This window comes from Drosophila busckii, chromosome 3R (assembly GCF_011750605.1).
Source record: "Drosophila busckii strain San Diego stock center, stock number 13000-0081.31 chromosome 3R, ASM1175060v1, whole genome shotgun sequence".
Taxonomy (NCBI): domain Eukaryota; kingdom Metazoa; phylum Arthropoda; class Insecta; order Diptera; family Drosophilidae; genus Drosophila; species Drosophila busckii.
In genome coordinates this window covers 16,558,253-16,580,809 of record NC_046607.1, presented here as the reverse complement: position 1 = coordinate 16,580,809, position 22,557 = coordinate 16,558,253, and the positions used below count along the sequence as shown (strand labels likewise).

The window sequence follows — 22,557 nt, the reverse complement described above, 5'->3', positions numbered from 1 at the left end:
AACAGAACCGCATGAATTGTTAACGCCACAGGCAGGTGCCAGCTTCAGGCAGCACGTAGCAGGCCACAGTGGTGCCAAAACAATAAGAAAAAGCAAAGAATGTATATTTAATACAATAAATTGATTTATTTATTGAAATCGCTGCAAGCATTTGATGCAAACTTATGCTAAAGTCGTTTACTCAGCAACTGCTTAAATATTTTAATGTTAATTGCTTTAGTTATGCATATATAATGATTTAAATCTAAAGTTTGTTCAGTATATTAACAGATACATAACATATACGCTCTGCTGTTTAATTTGTTTTTTTGACATACGATACTTGCTCATAAAAGGGGCGATTTGTATTCATTTTGTATACAACACTTTTACTATTTATTTTGCATTTATTTTGGCGTAGCTATCAATTTAATGCTCAATACTTTTTATATTTACTTTTTATTGCCTAGAAAATATCAAATTACATCCACTGTGCCATGTTTGTGCGTCTCTATGTTGGCAGTCAGCCAAATGTTTGGGCAAACGGACAGTAGAGCAATGGGCGTGGGTATGGTCGTATCAACCAGTTGCTCTTAGCCATGCGGTGCACGTTTTGCTGCCCTTTTGGGGCACAGACGCACACACACACACACACACACACGTGGACACATGCGTAACGCAAAAAAAGCGAATGTGGTGGAGGCGAATGTCAGTGTCAAGGTGTCACACTGTCAACGCCTATTAGAGCGCGCCCCAAAAATTAGGCTAAGCACTAGACACTTGAGCGACATATTGTTGCTGCAGCCCTGGCGCAAACTGTAAATCTCTTTAATCACACGGCAGCAGCAGCTGCTGAAGCTGAAGCAGCCTATGTTTATCATTAAAAAATTTAACCACTTGTTAAACAAAATAAAGGAAGAAGCTTACATCGCTTACAAGTGCACAGCAGGCAACGTGTGCGCGTCGCTCTCTCTCTCTAGCGCGCGCTCTCTCTCTCTCCAACGCTCTCACGCTCTCGAAAGTTTCAACAACGCATACATACAACAAAGTGGCATGAATTTTTACTACACACACCAACGAGAGGCCACACAGTTCGAAACGAGAGCTCAGCGAGTGCGGACGTGCAAAACGCCTGCAACGGCTGTAAACAGAGCAAGTTAATTAAAACAACTAAAGCGCAGTCAGCAACGGCAGGCAACGCAATTAAACGTAGTCAAAATTTATAAAACAAAACACAACGTTTTGAAAAAGTTATTAAATATATAAGCCAAGTCGTGTGTGTTTATAGCATTGTCGCTTGCCATATGTGCCAGAGGAATTAGGTTAACCCACAAGCAAAAGAAAAAAGCGAGGCAAACCAAACAAGCAGCAGCAGTGTAAATAAGTTTTTGGCCAGGCAATGCCCGAGATAATAGAGCTGAATGTTGGCGGCGTGCATTATACCACCACGCTGGCCACGCTGTTGCAGGATAAGACGACACTGTTGCATGAACTCTTTGGCAACGCCGAGGGTCGCGACTCGCTGGCCAAGGACAGCAAGGGGCGCTACTTTCTGGACCGCGACGGCGTGCTCTTTCGCTATATACTGGACTTTATGCGCGACAAGGCTCTAAATCTGCCCGAAGGCTTTCGCGAGCGGCAGCGTCTGCAGCGCGAGGCGGAGCACTTCAAGCTGCTGACAATGCTGGAGTGCATACGCAGCGAGCGCGATGCACGTCCGCCTGGCTGCATCACCATTGGCTATCGCGGCAGCTTTCAGTTCGGCAAGGATGGCCTTGCCGATGTCAAGTTTCGCAAGCTGTCACGCATTCTGGTCTGCGGACGTGTCGCGCAGTGTCGCGAGGTCTTTGGCGATACGCTGAACGAGTCGCGCGATCCGGATCATGGCGGCCCAGATCGCTATACGTCGCGCTTCTTCTTGAAGCACTGCTTCATTGAGCAGGCGTTTGACAATCTGCATGATCATGGCTATCGCATGGCGGGCAGCTGCGGCTCCGGCACTGCGGGCTCGGCGGCGGAGCCCAAGCCGGGCGTCGACACCGAGGAGAATCGCTGGAATCACTACAATGAGTTTGTCTTTATTAGGGACTAAGCCACACACTGACTGCAAACCCAAACCCAGCTTGAAACTCTTTAAAACGCTCGCATTATGTTTGTGATAAGGCAGCCTTGGTTTCTATCTATCTCTCTCTCTCGAACGAAATTCATGTTTTTGAAGCCCACCTTTCTATTCCAATGGGAACATTTGAGTCGTACAATTCAAAGCGAACAATCCCTATGCGCATATATAGGCCAAAATAGTGAACAAATTTTTTGAAGAAACGTAGCCAAAACACAGTTTAAAAAGCCAGAACAATTTACTAACAAACTCTTCAATATACTTATGTAGACAAAAAAAGGTTTAACGAAAACTAATTAAAACACAAAGTACTATTTCAAAATACGGGTCACTACTATTATATATCTTGAACAAATTTACTTAACTTTATAACAATTGAGATTATATATTGCTAACAATAAGTAGCCTGCTGGCCGTACGTAATTGAATTTCAAAAGCAGCAGCAGCAACAACAACAACAACAAGCGAACATATTGCAAATAAAAACTACTTAGAGCTTGTAAGTTCGAATGCCTTTTGGAACATCTGGCACACATAAAGGAAACCCAAATCCATAACGCAGTCAATAAAATATAAAAACCAAAACCTAAACATACAAAAATTTAAGTTTACACACACACGCAAACAAACACACGCACACACAATCAATATTAGACAAATGTGTATTTGTTACAACTTGTTGTGGTCTTTAAAGCATTGCTTAAATTTATATAGAAAGAAATGCATTTATTTAAGGCAGTTTAATTTGTTTGGTTTTAAAATTTGCCAAAGAAAACTTCCATTAAATTTATAACACACGCGAATTTGCTGAAGTCTCTCTATTTTTATTGTCAACAATTGCATTGTTATTATTGTTTGTTGTTCCATGTGCACAGTTTATGGTTTATAATAATTTTTCATGTTTAGCGTAGACTGCGCCAGTACGATACCGAAAATAGCATGAAATGATAATTGTATAAACCGTAATTGTTTACATCGCGTATGCGTAACACACACACACTTACACACTCGAGCAAACAAATTGTATGTATATTATATATTTAGCGTAAATGAATTTTTGGGCATGTATACACATGTACACTATTATTAGTTATGTTGAGGCAGCCTAGAGTGTGTGCTCGAAATGAATATTTAAAAAAAAACAAAAACAAAACCAAATTGTCGATATTGAAGTATCTTATAAATGTTTAGTATTAATAACTAAGTTCAATAAGCAAGCAAGCGAACGAATATATAAATTGAGAAAACTCCAAATAATAATACTAACTTATATACCTAAACATACTTACATATGTGTAGAAAAATGCTGGCAAATAGTCTATCCAATCTATGTAAAAAAATATAAAATAAAAATAAATAAAAAAAAAACATATAAATCCTGCTGCAGTTTTGCAGCCATCGCTTTGCATTATGCGTTATTTACAGCGCATAATATATTCATTCAATTTGTCACACACACACACACACAGAGACAGTTGTGCACTGATGTTGATTGTGGCAATAAAATTTATGAACTGCGACGCGCGCACTCTTGTGCTGCATGCCACGGCGCTCATTGAAATTGACATAATGACAGCAGCAAAAAAAAAAAATATGCGCTGTGCACACAAAATCATAAATGCATTAAAAACACATTTAGCGAAACAATGTATAGCTAAATACCTGCCACACAATATCGAATGCCTTGCAACAAATATAAAGGCAGCGCCACAGTCGAGCCAGTCGCGCCTTTAAAGCGGCGACAACAATATCGCATTTGTATTTTAAATTCAAGGCAGGCAGCACAATCATTTACTTGCGCACAATCAGAAGGGGGTGGTTGGGTTGGGCTACAGTTACCGACGGCACGCGCCCCAAACAGTTCCCAAGTACAACAAAAAAAAAAAAAACAAAACGATAACGAGTACAAAAATTTTGAAATTAAACGAGAAGCAGCAAATTCTTTAACTTGCCCCAACCCAGACACACACAAACACACACACACACATACATTTACTCAATGCAAATATATACCTATGTGTGTGTGTGTGTGTGTGTTGAAGGATGCTTGAGCGCAGGCCAAAGTGGGGCTAGAGTGCAAGAGCAAAGAGAAAGTGCAGCGCGCCTAAAAGCAAAAGCAGCCAACATAATACCCAATTCACTGCCTTCCAAGCTGGGCGTGCGGCGGGGGCGTGGTCATTCTTCATATAACCTAAGGCGCATCACGTAGCTTTTTCTACTTTTTACACACTTTTGTAAGCAACAACAAGGTATCTTAAATGCATTGCACACTCTTTTATACAATTTCGCTTTGGCTGCCTGCCCAAGTGTATTACAAAGTCGGTTGCATTTCACTCTCTCTCTCTCTCTCTCTGTCTCTCTCTGTCTTTTCTTTTTGCTCTGTTTATTGACTAGAAGTACGTGAAGCATACAGGACAGACAGACAATATGCAAAATGCGCCTTCGGCGACAGCGAGCAGAGCCGAGCAGAGCAGAGAAAACATATAAAGCTAACGGTACGCATATAAATTACTCGGCAAACACTTTTGCCAGGCAGCTGACGCGTCTGAAAAGTCAAATATGAGCAGCAGTAGCCTGCCCTGACTAGGTGAGATGCCCCAAACAAACTTATCAAAGCCAAAGCAAACGCCTACAGTGGAGCGAGCGTCAGCGATTTTGCTGACGTATACGTAATTTATTGCAAGCTAATTTGCTTTTGGCCACCACTGTGCCTAGGATATGCCGTCTGTCCTGACAGCCTGGAAATGAAATGATGGCTTTTTGTCTTTTACGCTAAATTACCTTGATTTGATTTTGGCAAGCACAAGTTGGGCACAAGTTGCGTGTCTTGCATGCGGCTCTGGGTGCGGGTCTGATGAGAGTGTGTGCGGTTCTTAGCCTCCAGCTCCTTCGCATAAGATACACAGCACCTTAAGCTCAGCAGACTTGTGACTTGGGCCTGTCATCATTAACAACAACAACAACAGCAGCAGCAGCAGCAGTAATATTAGCAGCAACAATGAGCCAGACCGCGCCATGGGTGTAGCCAGACATAAATGTTTTTTAATAAATTTGTTAAATTGCCACTTAAAGGAATTTCTTTTCACATTTTTATCATTTAGAAAGTGAGGTGTGTCGTGCTGCCCCCTTGGACTTAGCTCACTACGCCCATGGACCATCGCATTGCGCTTGACACACTGTCACCTTCAATTAGTTTGAGCCACAAGGCCCTTTGGCAACTTCCAAGTTGGCTTGTGACGAGTTAATGCCGAGCACAAGGCGCCATCAGCTGCCTTATTAATTCATAAATACGAAAATTTCAGCCTAGGTCATGCCCAAGCTGCTTTAAATTTATGTCATTTCATTTTGCACTTCAAAGGCAGCAGCAGCAGCAGCGTCTGTGCATAAAATGCTTGCCCATTTTCCAACTGGCTTTTCATCTGCTATTTCATCAGCAGCAGCCCTTTGAGGCTCTGAGTTTCCATTTTGTCAGGGACAGTGCGTTCAATGTCAAGTTGAGTACTTAATTAAGCACTTGTGTGATATAATTCCAGTGCTGACGAAATGGGCATAATTAACTTTAAATGCACGTAAGCAGAACGAGATTCAAATTCTTACGAATCGTATCTGAAGCATAAACATTTCTTTTGAGGCGAGCATACAGATATTTTATCAATTTAATTACACTTAATGCTATGTAAATTAGCATAGCTAATCAATTTGCCATTATATGCATATCATTTGGTATCCTCGGGGGCAAAACTACTTAAAAGCAACTCATCTGTAACGTTTCTCTTATTAGTTCCCTTGAATTTGCTTTTATTACTCGTTTTAATAGCTGCGCAAGTATTTCGTTTAATTTATTAGTCGAGCGTATTTATTTTTACGAGGCAAACACTTACCATTCCTGCCTGCACCAAAGCCCAATTTACTATGTACTTCTGCTTTTGCTCTAGCCTTAAATGCCGAAACGTGCGAAAGACATGAGCATATGTATACATAGAGTAGAACACTTGTGCCATAAACATAGCAGTTAACTAAAATAATAGCGTGTTACAACTACCAACGTGTGCGCCCCCTGAATATTAAGATAAAGTCAAACTATTAATAAGCTTGCGCAGCTCTGAACATGCAAAATCGCGTACCTGTTAACAAAAATAATAGTCAAGCTAAATAAAAAAATTAAATTTTAGTACCGCATGCCTCCTGTGAGGGTTGAACTCACGGCCTTTGGTTTACGAGACCAACGCTCTACCACTGAGCTAAAGAGGCGCTCACGACCAAGTGGCCAAATAGGTCATAGATGATCAATGGTGGTGGTTCTAATGAGAATATTTACAAGTAGCTGCAGAGAGATCGTATGAGCTGAGAATGAGATCCACAGTGTGGACTCCAAGCAATACATGCATGCCATACTATTATTAGTCTTATTAAATTCTACCAAACAAGCAAGTAATGAACTTGTTTACTTATTTATAATTCATGATTGCTTATAAATTATTCTGCATCATATTTTGACTTGTTAGACATAAATAAAATAAAAAAATATTACACTGTTTACAGTTGCCTCCTGTGAGGGTTGAACTCACGGCCTTTGGTTTACGAGACCAACGCTCTACCACTGAGCTAAAGAGGCTTCGATTCAAGCGCTGCCAGAGACGCAATATAAAACGAAACATGCTGAGCGCTCGCAGAGTTGAGAGCGCAAATGTAAATAAAAATAGAATTTTTTGTTGTGCTGAGCGCTGAGCATGTGTCTGTATGTGCGTGTGTGTGTTTGTATCTTTGTGTGCGCTTATTGTATCTTAAATGGTATCGAATATCTGTGTACAAGCATGCCAACAAATGTTTGCTTTTGTTAATGGGAGATAAAGTGCGGTTATATGATTTTAATAAACCATACAATGTATGGTAAGTTTAGAAATTGCTAAATGATGTGCGCAATAATTTAATTGATTAAAATTCACGCTTATTAATTAAGAACATAGTGTTTAGCATCTGTAAGGACAAATTTAATTGCTGGCTATAGCACAATTATTTCTGCTAATAGCGCTCGTATATAGTTAGTTTACAAATGAATAGCATGAATGATGGCAGACGCGGATGCCAAAGACATATATGTCAGCTACAGCTATAGCTACTATATAAACGATGGCTGGCAGACATACATCAGTGCTTTATAGTGAGTGTCAATTCAATTAGTTGCAAGCTAAAGTGACTGCCACAGCCAGCGAGACACGCAAACGAGCTATTAACACTCGCCATAACTAATCCCAGGACCCAAAGCAGACATCCTTAGCGGGTAAGGACGCGTTGTGCGCTGGTCCTGCTTGTTGGCTTGGTGTTTGAGCGAGTGTATTTATGGTGGACGTTTTGGCCCATTGTTGTGTTTCTTTGAGTGATTTACGCGCTGGTTGTAAGCAAATTAATTGCCACTAATCAAGTGATTTGAATTTTTCATGCATAGCACTCGTTAAAGGGGTCCGGGTGGTACCTTTTAAGACGCGATATAAAGCATTTTATGGCCGCACTAATTACACGCTAGTGCGCAATATGAAGCCACAAAGCAGCAGCGGCAGCAGCAGCAGCAGCAGAAGCAGCAGCAACAGTGGCACTTGGATTATGCTCAGGCTCTGATAAAGCTTCACCCGCCCAAAAAAAAGAAAAGCAAAAGATTTATGTGCGTGTGTGTGCCGTAAAATGCGTATAAGAGGTCGAATATCTGTAGGTCAAGAGGTTAATTTATCGTCAAGCTCAAGCGAACTTGAGCATATGCGACTTGACTTCGTTTATTACTCGAAATAACTAGCAGTTAAGAGCAGAAGGGTAACAATTTGCGTTTATTTTTAAAGCATAAATCTTGGGATAATTACGCTGCATTTTTTCATGGCCAGCACCTAATGCGTAAATTTACGGCTAATTTAAAGTTGAAACAAAAACACATTTCAGCAGCTAATAAAAGTACGCAAAAAGTATTTATGCTGTGTGTAATTAATTTCAGCTGCAGATAGCATTAGCAGTAATACAAATAAATACAAAAAGTTTTTGGGTAATTTACACTTGCTGCACACACACACACACACACAGATACATAGCATATGTATATAAATAAATAGCGCTGTTAATTTACAGCTCTGCGTATGTGTGTGTGTGTGTGTGTGAGCTGTGCACAAATGGATTTCGCTTTTGTTTCAACGCTAAGCGGCTTACGTTTGTTTGTGACAGACCCAAAGACAAAAAACGCAACGAAACAAAGCCAGAAGACCAAAAGACCTAATGAATGCGGCAATAAATTTATATATACATATATAAGCATACATATGTAGGCATTGTCTTGATAAAAAGAAGTGTTAAAGCAGCCAAGAACTGCAAGTATGTCAGTCAGTCAGTCTGTCAATCTTTCAGCTATGCTTAGGCACAAAATACATTTATGTTTATGTCTGTCTGTCTGTCTGTCAATGTGTGTGTGTTTGTGTATTTGAATAATGAAATTACCTGGCTGCTGTTCTTTTTGACTTTTCGCTTACTTTTTGCTAGCTGCCCATCAACTGAACAGCATAAAAAGCGCCCACACACACACACATGCAAAGGGGCTAAAACAAAACAACAACACTTAAGCTTACACACACATGCATGGCCTGAATGCGGACATGGATATGGCCTGGCTCACAAATAAAGCTACGCTGTCATTGTCTACACTACTTTTGTTGTAGTCAGAGTAGTTTGCTTTTTTATTTATGTATGTGTGTGTGTTTGCACCTGTGGCAATTTCGACTTTCAATCAACAGCAGCAGAAAAAAAGCGAACGTAAAGTTAATTTGGCTGTCAGGCAAACTATTGCCTTTAAAGCGCTATAGTTTGCTGTTGCTGCTGCATAAGTTATGTATGCGATACAATGTCAAAATCCTAATTGACTATCACACAAGCGGCAAGGAATACAATACAATAGCACTTGCTGCTGTTGCTGCTGCTGCTGCTGCTGTTGCTGTTGCTCCCTCTCATGTTCAATAAACGCAAACGCGGCCCAGAGGCATGTGCGCTAACAAAGGCCAACAGCATATAATAAGTAGTCATAAATATTGCTTCAATGCCAACAACTTGTGCGCCAGCGCCTTATATATATATCTATATGCTATGTTTGATGGCTGGCAACCCTGAACTTGGTTAGGCGCTCTCATAATAAATGGCATTTCTAATAAATTCGATTAGCTGTGAGCGATACAAGCACACACACACACTTATACAATAATAATATGCCATTAATATTCACATAACTTCATTATGCTTTTGCTATAAACGCTTAGGCTGGTATTTAAGCTGAAATATTTGCGTAAAATATCACTTGAGTGCAAAAGGCTGACAGAGCATTTGCCACGCTAATGAATGCAAAATACATAAATTTACAAAAGACCGACCAAAAAATGGTTTATGTATGCATATTTATATATGCCTGCAGCTAACTGTGTGTGCTGTGTGCTGGCAAAAAGGCAAAAGGCAAATGGCGGCGGCGGAGACGGAAACGGAAATCGGGCGCGTTAAACTCGTCGAAATGCGAGGCGCAAAAAAGACGCAAAAGCGAACGCACATTTCACCTTCACCACTAAACAAATTAACAACAAGAAGCGACTGCCAACAAAAGGAAATAAAAACCGAAAAAAAGCGAGAACCTAAATAATTTAAATACAAAATTTATGCATGTTGCTGGCGTTGCTGCTGCCACTTGACGGTTGAGATTTCGACAGCTAAAGTCAGCAAGGAGAGCAGGCAGCCAGCTAGAAGTAAATAACAAAAATAAATAATAATAACAAACATAAGTTAAGCATAAAGTACACACCAAGCAGCGTAAGAAAAGCTGAAGTTACGCCAGAGATAGTAACAGGATAAACTGTATATAGCGATTGACATTGCGGCTTCTTCATTTGACGCTGACGCAGCACGCGCTCCACCAAGCCTGCCTCACGTGCGGCACACATGCTGCAACAACAAAAATATAATATAATATATAGAATACAATATAATACATAGTACGGCTCTCGAGGTGATACCAATTAAACCAATTCTGTTTGGAAAATACTTTTACTCAATTCAAAGTACAATTCACTTTTGCTTGATTGCCGCACCCTGTATATATAAGTCATGACTAACTTACGCTATTTTAAACAGCTCTGTATATTGACTATTCTTGTGAACAATCCAATTCATTATGTCCACCTCCATTAAACCGGATACTTCGCGTAAATCACAAATTTCATTGGTGTCAAAGAGTTTGGCTATAACCGGATAAGCATCCACCACTTCGCAATGAAAAGCGTAGCCACCGCTTTTAAGATAAGGTATAGCATCCTCTATATGTCCATAGACACCCAATTCGCTGGCACTGCGAGCTGCCGACAGTTTGCGACTTATAAGCTGCGTTACAATGGGACTTTTGTTTTCCTGCAGGCATAAATCAACAAAAAGGTAAACAAAGTAAACAGCAAAACACGCACCTTGAACAGCACTTTGTAGTAGCCAATGTCCTCGAATGAGATTTTAAGTGCGCTGGCTATGATTTCATCTACACTGGCAGGTCCTTGATCCGACGAGCTAAGCAAACCGCCCACAACGGAGCTCGTATAATAGTTATACATTACCACAGAGAATAGAAACACCGTAACCACTATAGAGCGTGAGGGCAGATCCTTGGGTATGGGCTCCATGCCCTGTTGACACACTGCGCCAAAAATATGCAAAATGCGTTCCGTCCAATTGCTGCGATGTGTGTGGGCCACGCTTGTTGCCTGTTGCTGCTGCTGCTGCTGCCGCTGCGCATGCCAACGCTTATTTATGTACTCGAGCAGCAGCCATATCAAGTTAATGATTATTATAGTGGCCAAGGTGAAAAGCCATACCTTAGTGCTAAATGGCGCTAGAAAATTGCCACTCTTGCCATGTGTGTCCAGGTCGGGTGTAAAGCGAAAGAGAAAAGCAGTTTCAAATTTCCAACTCTGGTGTATGGTATCGAATTCAGCAAAGCGATTAATGCGATTAAACGAACCCGAGGCAGGTATATCCGCTTCATTGCGTTGTATAATGCCCAGCAGACCCAAACGAAAGCTGCTGTTACCTAATCTACCTGCCCAGCCACGTGAGTTGCGAAAATTCACAGTGAAATTAAAGCGATCCTTGAGCAAACTCAGCAGCTCATAGTGATACTTGATGAAAGCAGCGACGCCAGCGTCTTTAGTAGGACGTGCGAGTATAGCTTCGATTTGTGCATTGCTTGTTATGTTTTCGCGATCAATCTAAAGTCGTTAAATATAGTATATATATGTAGTTAAATGCAGCAACTTACCACGCTGGCGCCTCTAAGCACCAAAGCATTAAACTGACTGCGATGCTTAATGCTTTGCAGCTCAGCAATATCATTAACTATGCGCAGCTGTTTAGTTGCTCTAGCGTAGCTGCCAATTAAATGCAGCTCCAGCGGCGATTTCAGCTGTCGTCCTTTGGAATGCACATCCCATAGCATATAATACTCAGCTGTGCCATTAACATATGTAAGCTGCGCATTTGGTCCCACATAATCCAACTCCAGCGGCAGCAGCTGCTCCAGCTGCTCATTCATGCTCCAAAATAACCATTGATAGGTCTTATTAAAATATCTATAAGCTGAAGCTGCCATAAGCAGCTCTTGCGTGCCAGCACATGACGTATCCACAACTACAGCAGTTTTCATATAATTCTTTCTAGTCAATATCGTCAGCAGATCAAACGAACTGTTTGTATTTGCAGCATAAACAAACTGATTGCTTTGCATCAGCGCCAAACTATTGGATACCAGGTCTAGCCAAATGAAGCGCACTTAATACAAGTTAGCAGCAGTCAGAAACTTTGTTACCTTGTTGTGAGCAAGCAAACATAACAGTATTGCTAACTTTCACCATGCCCGTTGTATATGCCAACAGCAAAGCTGTGTCTATAGCACAGTTGGCAAACTGCAGCAGGTAGCTTAAGATTAACACTGACAGATACATGCTGCTTTTGAATTTCTTTTACTCAACTGTTTGCATGTGCGTCTACTTTTATAGCCTACTGTTATCCTATTTGATTGGCAGCTTAAGTGGTAGCAGGCGTTTAGTTATGAAAATTTGCCAACACTTATGGGTTTAGCTACAAACCGTAAGAGATTAAATCAATTAGGGGCTATTAGTGTACTATGGGCACAAGCAAACAGAAATTAAAGCAAAAATAAATCCACAACTGTATTGTAAATAATATTTATACAGTTATTTATTAGAACAATAAACCAGCTTCAGTGTTTATGTCACTCAAAAACAAAAATAGAAACGCAGCATGTAAATTATGCCAACTGTGCAAACAAAAGTTCGTTGCTGTTCTAAAAATAATTTGGCATAATAATATGGATTATAACATACAAACGTATTAAGAATAGAGTTATTATTTATTTTACTAACATAATTAATATTATTATTTAAGCTTCAGAAGTGTTTGAGGTCGACTCATTTGTTATTGGCAACGCTTTTTGCAAAGTCTCTACCGGCGACTTGATGCCAAATATCTTTAGTTTGTATATCAAATATTCGAGCGTATACATTTTCCTAGGTGGAATATAATGAAATGATATAGGATAGTCTGACATTAAGTTGGGGCCCTAAAAAAAAATATAATTGTAATTGCATTAAGATTGAGTAAATAATTTAATGCTGCACTTACATCTTTTGATTTATAATATTGATATTCCCAGTACCAGGTATTGTCATGGTAAGGATATACATGATCCTGCGGAATAAACGGAAAGAAGCGACCACGCCCCTTGCCATCACGCGAATCGCCAGCCACTACCTTAACATTCTGCAAACATTTGCCTAGCGCAGCATCCTCAACGCCTCCATTATGCTGCTTACATAGCTTGGGATTGGGCAGCGCTTCAACTACAAAGCGACGGACAGCCTCACGGCTGAGCACATAGCCAGCACCGCCAGACATGTAGCCCTGCTGCACAAGTGGCTTAAACTTGTGGCCAAAATAAATTGGCGTTGCGGCATCGTGTGAATAAAGCATATAACGCAGATTCTCAATTATTGTATAGGTATCATCATCAGCTTTGAGAAACCAATCGGCTTCATCGAAGTGATGCTCATAGACATACTTGAAGGCTGCTTTAGTTCTGCCCCACAGATTGTCGCGTCCGCCTTCAGTTTGCAATGTTATGGTGTCCTCATATTCGTTATCCACTGAGCTCATGAACAGCAGCTTGTTGCAACGCTTGCCCCAGGTGCGTTTAACAGCCAAAGCTTTGGTGTCATGATTCTTTGGACTGGTCATGATCCAGCAAAGTACGCGCACCTCTTTGGCCAACTGATCCGCCAGCGTCGTTTGATTGTCACTCGTTATTGACACATTGCTTTGGTTTTGTGCATTTTCCGTGCAGTTGTAGCAAACGCTTTGAGGCACTGTAAACCAGGAACGCTGTGCCAGGCAGTAGCCAGCAGCCACGCCCACAATTAGAGCAAATACCAAACGCAGTCCTGAAATTCAGCACATTGTTTAATATATTTTATGCCACTTTATATTGTTTGCATTACCTAAATATAAATCTGTTGCCTAGCAACATAGATTTTGACAAATTTTAATTTAAATTTTATCAAGCACTTAGTTAACTGACTTTAAATATGGCGCACAGTGAAAAGTTAGACTACGACTAAGTGGCGCGCGAGCTCATTTCTTATTTTATATATTTCACCTGTATTTACACCCAAACCATATGTTGTGGAGACTGTGCTAATTCAGCCGTCGTTTAACTCAAATAACATATGCAAACATAATAAATTTATCTGCTCATGAAACGAATTGAGTGCAACTTTAAACCCAATTGCGATTCACATCGAACGTTTTAATGTCGACTATAAAAAATTTAAATTTTTAAAGTATCAGTAACTAAATAAATTTTCTTTATTTATTTGTGGCGCTTTAATTTAATGTGTTTATCGCTGTTAAAGCTGCAACACTTTATTTTTAAGCACTTAGCATATTAATAAATACATAAATTAACATAAATTATGTATGCTAATTTTCGCACAGCAAAAGCTGCAGAACAAAACACTCCTTGCCACTAAGTTTATTTAACGTCTGGTTAGATTTTTTTTTTAAATAGTTAACTCTTTAGTGCATTAAATTCACATTTTCTTTTTACTTTATGACTTAACCCATTTTTTAAGGACTTATTATAAAGAGTACTCAGCAAGTAGGTTAAAGGAGCACATGCCCACATTATATGCTAAATAATGTTGCAACATGCTTTACGGCACTTTCACTTTATCTTACATTTTGTCCCTTTTTTATTTTGGCAACTTTGGCCATGTGCCAAATCTAAGTTAAGAGCGTAAAGCAGTAAAGTAACCACTGGCGTCGGGCTATGCCCAACGGAGAGTGTAATGTAATTAAAATGCAATTTTCCAAGCAAATAAGCGAAACCGTATTAACAGTGGCATAAATTGAAAATTAATTTGCACTACGCTAAATAAAATGAAATCGATTTTGACACCAAAAAAAAAAAAAACAGAGCGATTAAAAAATTCGTTTCGACGCGTGGCGCTTGGCAGATATAAAATTTAATGAATGGAAATGAAAAATTAAAGCCATAACAGCCAGCTTTGAGCTATGATAATATAAGTTATCGCTTGTAGAAAAAGATACTTAAGCTGCTTAGACTTTGACCTTCAAGCATCCTTTAGCCTTTGGTGGAAAGGTTTGCCATTAGATATAAAAAACATACATATATGAATGAATGTGTGTGTGTGTGTGTATATTAGCTATGTCGATAAATATCTACTTTAATGCGCAGCATTGTCAACGCACAGGTCTCGAACATGGCCAACACAGTTTATGGCCCTTACTCGTTTTACACATTTGCCATTTTATGACAAACGCAATTTGCAATGTTAAACTGATTCGAGCAGAAGATTTCAATTGCTTTGCCCTGGCAACGCAACAGCACACACACACACACATGTATATAGCAACACACATAGGTATAGCTTACTATATATAGCTTGGTATGCATGCAATTAGAAAGTTGCCGCTTAGCAGTCGTAAAAGTCCAGCCAAAGGCGAGCCAAACTTTTGCGACACACACACAAAACTTCATCAGCATTCTAATATTGTCATGACTTTTAAATGTAAAGCAGCCCAAACTGGCCCAAAAAAATAAAAAAAAACAAAGTCAAATAATTTATTAATGCATAACGCCGGCTTTTCAAACATTCCCTTTCGCTGTTTTTTAATTATAAAAAATAAAAAACAACGACGTGGAAAATTACGCAAAGCGCAAAAGTGTCGCCTTTTGAATATTTACAACGGCATTAAACACAAAAAATGTTTTGCCTGCCAAGAGCCAAGAGCGCGCGCTTGGCTAAGTCTAAGGTTTTTATGGCCTAAATCAAGCTTAAGCTTGGCCGCGCATTCCTTTTGCTTTCGCTTGCTCTTTATTGATTTTGCTGCCACTCTTAGGCGTAAGCGTATTTAAAACATATGCTTAGCGCTAATTACTTTTTTTTTAATTTAGCCAGGCTGCGCTTTTTAATGCCAAGCCACTTTTATTATGCTCGTTGAGTCCTAAGCCCAAGTCAACTGCTATTTAGGCCAGGTGACAGCAGCTAAAGCCAAAATTGTGTGTGTGTGTGTGTGTGTGTGCCGTCTTGAGGCCATTTTGTGTGCTTTGTAGCGTTAAACGTCAAGCTCTAACAGCTTGTTAAAGCAAGCGTAGCGTAGCCTTGTAGACTTGTATTTTATTAAAAAACCGCAAGCATATAGTAAACATACATATGGGCTCTTAGTCAGTGTCAACTTTAATTTAGTTTGGCCACAGAATGTCAAAAAATAAATAAAAAAAGATACATACTTGAAAAAAAAAAGAAGCTCAACTCAACATGACAAGTTTGAGAGATAAAAAGCATTTTCAACGCAAAATGGCAAAATAAAACGCAAAAGTTTCGTGCTAAGCAAACAAAGCTACAAAGTCGGAGACTACGAGTAGTAGTCCAACCAGAATGCCTAAGGGCTATAAAAATCTATTACTCTTGCGGGCGAACACAACTTTGATTTCACAAACTGTCAAGCTGTACAAAATTGTTGAGAGGAATTTCATGTGAATTTATTGAATCTTTTTTATTGCAATTATTTTTATGCCAAGCACTGAACAATTAGTTGAAGGCACAGCAGCAGCTACAGACTACATATATAACAGCAAAATAAATACGCATAAACTCTGGCAGAGAAAGTTGTTTGTGAAAGCAATAAATTCGTATAAAAACAGGAATTGAACTCGGCCTACAATGTGAACGGCGGCACTGTGTGGCCAATTTTCGTATATTTTTGTGTTATTTATGCGTGTGCGTGTGTTTGTGTGTGTGAAATAAGTTATACGCACTCATATTCAGGACTCAACTGTTGGACAGCACACTAAATGAAGTGCAAACTGGCAAATCGCGCACAAATGTGTAAATCCCACTGTGCCAACAAAAATAAATTTCAACAGCAAAAAAAGCAGCAGCAACGAGTTCATTGAAGCTTTAAGCCCTTAGCAGGCGTTTGGCCACGGTCCAGTTTGGACACACACACATTCAGGCCCAGCCCCAAGGAACGTGCTCATAACGTGCTGTCTAAACATAAGCCGCTGCCCAGACCCAAGGCCAAAACGGCGGCGTGTATGTGAATAGATGACCCTTACTATGGGCTGTTGGAAAACCAATTACAATGCCAAACAACAGCAATGCGAGTGCTCAACGCTGCTGCGCGCTTTAAATAAGAGTATGCGAGATCTTTAAGTAGGAACTGCTTTTATAGACTTTTAACTGCCTTGCAAGCCTTTTGCTAAGTCAGACGAAAGTCAGAGACATGCAAAGCAGCGAGAAGGTAAAACACAATAAAAAATAACAAGGCACAAAGACAATTTGCGCTTAATTTAAAGCAGCCTTTGCTTATTATTTTGTTAACAGCTTTCGGCAGCGTTAGTATAAATGCCTAAATGTCTGTCCACTGTTATAGTCGTGGGCGTGGCATTGCCTCTAACAATAAGAGAAGCTGTAAGCGAATGCGTGTTAAGCAGTTGGCAACACAACTTGTTAGCAGCTGCGGGCCATTTTAGGCACACACACACACAGATACACATGTGTATATATAGTCAAGCACTTGAGCAGTCGACATGTGAAAATGCTGATTTTATTCGCAGCGCACATTGTCACACGATAATCAGACGATAATACAAGCCTCACTCCCCCCATAGCATACGCATACTTAGAAACACTTGCCCGCATGTTTTACATTTTCCAAAAATGCTTAGCAGGCGCCTCAAGTAAGTTAACTTCAAGGCTTAAGAGCTGTGCTTGCTAAATAAATAGATTATGCTAAACTATTTTTGTAACAAGTTCGCTTGCCTGCGCTCAGATGTAGGCAATACTTTTTTAACAAACTTTAGTCGAACTTTAAGCAGAGCTTAGTGCACAGAGCTTATATATATTATTAGTAAGCACAGTCATATGCATATATGTAAATAAACACTTGATTACAAAGCGGCGAGGCGACAGCTGTGCCACAGTGCGTATGCTTAATGTGAGCAATTAGTACTCGTGATGATGACGTTTGATTTGCCACTAAGGAAATGGAAATGACTTGAAGGCGAAAACAAAAGTCACGTAGCGCTAGACAAAAAGGCGCACAGAGAGAGAGTGAAAGTGTTGTTGTTGTTGTTGTTGTTGTTGTTGTTGATGAGGGGGCGGAGCTAAGTGGGCGAGCAAGTTCTGTCAGCTGCTTTCAACACTTGCGTGATAATTGCTTTTAGTTGTTGTTGTTGCTCTCGTCTGCCTCTTTGACAGACAATCAAAAAAGTTTGCTCAACTGTTATTTTCACTCACAAATTGTATGTGTATGTGCATGTGCATGAGTGTGTGTAAGTGCATGCTGACAATGCATTTTTGGAAAGTTCAGTCAACACCTCGAAAAGTTTTTAATAAAACTCAAAAATTATATGTATGTGCCAAAAGAGTTATGACAGAGTTTCGGCAGCCTAACTTTTGTTTGTTATTCTTATTTATTGAAGTTGCTGCTCTCAAGCGTATTATTAAGTTAGAAAGGGTAATTAGTTTTTGGCCTAAAGCAATGTCATTGTTACTTAACCAAACAAACATTGATTGGCAACATGTATGTGTGTGCGTAGAGTACGATATTGAACAGTGCTGGACATGCACGAACAAGGACATTTTGGCAATTTAACAACTGTTGATGCTTGTCATTGCTTGTCAGTTTGACAAAGCTATTACAATGACTGAGCGAGGCAACCACAATTCGAGTCAGGCACGCAGGCGGGCGGGCAGGCACTCGTCCTTGAGTTCTTCAATTAGTCATTCGCCTGGGCTATCAACAGTGTTGATGATAGCGCTTGCCACTCATGTCATCAGCATTTGCATACGCTTGTGTGTAGTGTAGTGTAGAACGTGCTTCAGTGCACTTTGAGTACTTTGCATTTTTAATCAATATCAGCTGCCGCTGTTGCTGCCACTGCTGGTGCTGCCGCTTCTCAAGTTGCAGCGCCAACCTGCGCCACACGGCAGACGGCACACGCCGCCACAAGCAAAAGAGCGCGCGCGCGCGTGGCATGCATAAATTAAAACAACTTGAAGATTTATTACAAAAGCTACGCCATCAGGATGTCTGCCTTGCTGTCGATTGATGTTGATTATGCGTTCGCTTGTCAGCGTGCTTGCCTGCCTGCCTGCCTGCCTGCCTGCGCCCAATTTTTGGCAAAAAGATTGTTGCATATTAAATTTGAGTAAAGTGCTGGGGCGTTGTATGGGTCGCGCCTCTTTGGCAAGCAAATCAAGTCAGAAATCGAAAAAGTGTGTGCGTTAGTGAGTTGAGTTCGTGCTGACTGCTGCTCTGACTTTTAACGTTCGCCGTCATTTATTTAAATTCAATTTTATATTAGAAGCTGTCTTTACGGCTATAGGAATAGCTTTCAAAGTGGATTGCATGCCGCCTATAAAATGAAATTCAAAAAACTCCCCACTGCGTATGCGTAATATGCCATATAGCATGCCCCATGCCAGTGGGGGGCCTGACAGCTGGCATTAATAACTGCGAGATAATTGAACAGGCTATTAAAGATATTTTTATGCGTTTATAAGTAACAGAAGATTCCTTAAGCTGCGCTCAATGCGATTATAATAGACTTTGCTAATTTGTTAAACTGCCAATTCACTGCGAAACACTTAAAATATTTAAAATGCGACTGTCATTGCCAATATTTCAACACGTAAAGCTATGTAACGAGCAGCGGCCTAGGCACAGCTTGGGGAGCTGCCAAATAAGATCAAGCAAAGCCCATCAAAATGTAGCAAAAAGTTCGCTTCAATCCAATTGTGGGATAGAGTATAACTCCCAGTCGCGTGCATTTTCCTGCAGCTTTACTTTATTTTTTTTTTTTGCAAATCACTGTGTTAAAATGTTCGAGAGTGCTGCTGTCCTCGCTTGTCTACATCAGGTAAGTGACGTTAGCATAGAAAAAAAGTAGAAAATTTCGGTGAAAGGTGTCCTTGATAGACTAAAAAAGCACTCAATGTGAATTAAGCGCACTTAACTTATGCACAATCAAGTACACACGTTGACTATGTCGCACATAAATATATAAAGCAAATGCTTAAGCGCTGCTTTGTTATTAGCTAATTACACTTACAGTTTGCAACTTTTGCCGTTTATAATGCAGCAGTGAAAGTTTGTATAACAAGCTAGCAGCCTTAAATGCCTAATTAATTGAAATTGTTTGAAAAAAGAAAACAACAAACATCAAAAAGTAAATAAGCGAAAGAAAAAGTTTACGGAAATGAAAAGCGTCGGGTGTAGTACGCGCGTGTGTGTGTGCGTGTGTTTTTCTGTTTGTGATGCAATGCTTTTTTAATTACCATCCGGTCCTGTGAATCCTGTTTATAGTTGGAATTGAAACACGTTGCGGTTGCCTTTGCTCTCTTGTCCTGATACAGTAAAAGTCTGTGGTCTTTGCCTGGCTAGCAAAATGTTTAGCTTTAATGTTGCTAACAATGCAGCAGAAAATAGTGAAAATGTTGGCTATCATAAAAATTGACTTGGCCTTAGTTTATGATTTATTCATTTGCTGCTGCCGTTATTCAAAATGCAACAGGCGTGCAACGTCAGGCGTGTCCTTGCTGCTGTGCAAAAAGCATAAGCTGCGGCTGCTTTAAAAGCAATTTAAACTCGCTTCCCTATGGACACATAAAGAGCGCACAAAAGCCAAGTTAGCTGATGAGAATAATGAGCGGTTAGTCAAGAAATAAATACTTGTAAACAGGCAGACAGTTTGTGCGAATAATCGATGTGTGTCCTTGTCACAACATGTATATAAACATATATGTATGCATGTATGTATGTGTTCATGTGTGTGTATAAGGTAAACAATATTTAAGCGCAATGTCAGAAGCAAACACAATTATTTACAAAACTTGCTGCTGAAGCATTCGACAGTTGCAACTGTGCCACAGAAACAAACTCTCTAATACACACACATACACACACACAGGTACAAACACCATCACACATGTAAAAAGTTGCGTATATGCACTTAACAAGGACACTGTGTGCTGTAAATAATGTCTGGTGTCCACTTTTGGGGGAACAGAGCCGGAAAAGTTCATTTCAGTTTAATTAAAACTAATTACAAGTGAGAGTGTGCGTGAAAAAAAGTACTTGCATGCACAGATTACCAACACATATACATTTTCGAGCACTTAAACACTATATATACTATACAGAGTCTATTTTGGGATAGCTTTGAGTTTATTCAGCGAAACCATAGATCTTAACATTGCCCGCATCGCGTCGTCTATCGCCAAGGTTGTCCTTCTCATCACAGGCATAGGCTAGCAGATATTGCTTGGGATGCCAGGCTACCGTAAAGGTAGATGCATCCACGTGAATATCTGTGACACGCTCACCCGTTTCTGTGTAGGCAATGTCTATGATCAAATCCTCGCTGGCGGAGGCAAGCAAGCGCTCATCGTGGCTAAAGGATATGGTGCGCACGGGCCACTCCAAACGGCTTATCATGCGCAGGCAAGCCAGCTCATTGGCATCCCAGAGTGACACTTGTGCATCTGCTGAGCCCGTGGCAAAGTATTTACCTGCAAGCAATTCGCACATTTAAAACATTAAGCATATAAACCAACTTTATTCACTCACCTGTTGGTCCAAATTCTATGCATATACAGTTGGCAGGATGTGCCTTCAATACCATCTGAGGCTCCAGATTTGGGTAGTTAAGTACATGCATGCAGCCCATGCCATTTGTCAGGAAGAACAAATCATTTGTATTGTTCCAAGATATTTCGTTGACCTCAAAGCTAAATGGCTCCTCTACGCGTATTTTGTTGGTCCGTGTATCAATAAATGTTATCAAATCTTCCTTGTTGCCCACTGCAATAGTTTTGCCATCTGGCGACCAGGCTATGTTAATGTTCTCGCCCTTGGTACTTGTAACTGAAACGCATTTGGCCACGCGTATGTCCCAAATGCGTACAGTCTTATCTCCACTGGCTGTGGCAAACTGATCCGAATTACTCTTGTGCCAGCACAGCTGATCCACGGAGCCAGTATGTCCTCGGAACACTTGGCTCTTGACAAAACGATCACGTTCTAACGCATACACAGCCACTGTTTTGTCAAAGGAGCCAGAGGCCAGGTGACAGCCATTGGCGTTCCAGCATACCGAGTGCACCTAAGAGACAACAAATTAGCAAAGCTAGTTCAACTGCTCAGCGTGGCCTTACCTTGGACGAGTGAATGCGCTGCTCGCGTATTTTGTTGTGTCCTCGAAAGTACGCCTTGAGATCGTCATAAGTTTGCTCAATGCGATTCATTATTGATGATTCTTTTCTAAAAAAAAAACAAACTAAAATGTTTACCAAAACAAACGCCGGCAAACCTATCGATAATCCTATCGCAGCAAACAAGTATTATCTTCAAGTGTGTTGGGGAGTGTTGTAAAATACTGATTTCTTTGGCGCGTTCATTTAAAGTTCAAATTTCTGCGCGTTATCAGCAAATAAGTCCATGGACATCATGAAGGTTGCGGCAATCTTAAATGTAGGTCAGCCCATTTTGAATTTCAGCTCAGCCAGAGAATAAGTTTCAGTTACAGATTATACAGCGAGCTAAACAAATATGCAAGCTGGGCTTTTTTATACAGTTCTGGCCTTTTTAAGCCTGATAACTGCTAATGCACAGTACCAATATCCAGCTGCCCCGCTGACCTATCAAGGATACTACAATAGAGGCTACGCCCAGCCACAGAGGCCAAGACAACGAATGGAGCAACAACGCTCCTACAAGGATATTTGCCGCATTGTCAATACAAATGGCTTTACTAATCCTGGCGGAGTACCTAGATGTCCTTACTAGCTGAATGGAAACGA

General features: G+C 40.4%; 4 protein-coding genes and 2 non-coding genes across 6 annotated transcripts; 1 reads left to right on the top strand and 5 right to left on the bottom strand.

Annotated features, from left to right (window-relative positions):
- The first annotated feature begins 1,065 nt into the window (after positions 1 to 1,065).
- Positions 1,066 to 2,437, top strand: LOC108601779 (BTB/POZ domain-containing protein KCTD12). The gene has a single exon (XM_017989706.2). The coding sequence runs from the start codon at positions 1,379 to 1,381 to the stop codon at positions 2,069 to 2,071; it is 693 nt and encodes a 230-aa protein (XP_017845195.1). The 5' UTR covers positions 1,066 to 1,378; the 3' UTR covers positions 2,072 to 2,437.
- LOC108601355 (ionotropic receptor 75a) lies at positions 2,195 to 12,093 on the bottom strand. The gene is made up of 8 exons (XM_033293941.1): positions 11,958 to 12,093; positions 11,412 to 11,902; positions 10,567 to 11,361; positions 10,227 to 10,513; positions 9,865 to 10,051; positions 5,130 to 5,163; positions 3,388 to 3,425; positions 2,195 to 2,694 (listed from the first exon to the last, which is right to left on the bottom strand). The coding sequence occupies exons 1-8, from the start codon at positions 12,091 to 12,093 to the stop codon at positions 2,455 to 2,457; spliced, it is 2,208 nt and encodes a 735-aa protein (XP_033149832.1). The 3' UTR covers positions 2,195 to 2,454.
- Trnat-cgu lies at positions 6,278 to 6,349 on the bottom strand. The gene has a single exon. It is a non-coding gene; the product is annotated as a tRNA-Thr (tRNA).
- Trnat-cgu lies at positions 6,642 to 6,713 on the bottom strand. The gene has a single exon. It is a non-coding gene; the product is annotated as a tRNA-Thr (tRNA).
- Positions 12,094 to 12,551: 458 nt separating the features above from the next.
- Positions 12,552 to 16,512, bottom strand: LOC108601354 (glycoprotein-N-acetylgalactosamine 3-beta-galactosyltransferase 1). The gene is made up of 3 exons (XM_017989254.1): positions 16,509 to 16,512; positions 12,794 to 13,608; positions 12,552 to 12,731 (listed from the first exon to the last, which is right to left on the bottom strand). The coding sequence occupies exons 1-3, from the start codon at positions 16,510 to 16,512 to the stop codon at positions 12,552 to 12,554; spliced, it is 999 nt and encodes a 332-aa protein (XP_017844743.1).
- A 4,287-nt stretch (positions 16,513 to 20,799) lies between these two features.
- On the bottom strand, positions 20,800 to 22,035 carry LOC108602426 (THO complex subunit 3). Its single transcript, XM_017990542.1, has 3 exons — positions 21,913 to 22,035; positions 21,326 to 21,860; positions 20,800 to 21,267 (listed from the first exon to the last, which is right to left on the bottom strand). Exons 1-3 carry the CDS (start codon positions 22,000 to 22,002, stop codon positions 20,924 to 20,926), a joined length of 969 nt encoding a protein of 322 aa, XP_017846031.1. The 5' UTR covers positions 22,003 to 22,035; the 3' UTR covers positions 20,800 to 20,923.
- Positions 22,036 to 22,557: the final 522 nt, after the last annotated feature.

What these genes read in the sequence shown, in the direction of transcription:
- LOC108601779 (XM_017989706.2), top strand. Translation starts at nt 1,379, where the DNA reads ATGCCCGAGATAATAGAGCTGAATGTTGGCGGCGTGCATTATACCACC.
- LOC108601355 (XM_033293941.1), bottom strand. Translation starts at nt 12,093, where the DNA reads ATGTATCTGTCAGTGTTAATCTTAAGCTACCTGCTGCAGTTTGCCAAC. An exon ending in GTTTGCTTGCTCACAACAAG is followed by an intron (nt 11,903 to 11,957) that starts GTAACAAAGTTT and finishes TCATTTGGCTAG; the next exon opens with ACCTGGTATCCAATAGTTTG. An exon ending in TGCTTAGAGGCGCCAGCGTG is followed by an intron (nt 11,362 to 11,411) that starts GTAAGTTGCTGC and finishes TAACGACTTTAG; the next exon opens with ATTGATCGCGAAAACATAAC.
- LOC108601354 (XM_017989254.1), bottom strand. An exon ending in AATATTATAAATCAAAAGAT is followed by an intron (nt 12,732 to 12,793) that starts GTAAGTGCAGCA and finishes ATTTTTTTTTAG; the next exon opens with GGCCCCAACTTAATGTCAGA.
- LOC108602426 (XM_017990542.1), bottom strand. Translation starts at nt 22,002, where the DNA reads ATGAATCGCATTGAGCAAACTTATGACGATCTCAAGGCGTACTTTCGA. An exon ending in AGCGCATTCACTCGTCCAAG is followed by an intron (nt 21,861 to 21,912) that starts GTAAGGCCACGC and finishes GTTGTCTCTTAG; the next exon opens with GTGCACTCGGTATGCTGGAA. An exon ending in CATAGAATTTGGACCAACAG is followed by an intron (nt 21,268 to 21,325) that starts GTGAGTGAATAA and finishes AATTGCTTGCAG; the next exon opens with GTAAATACTTTGCCACGGGC.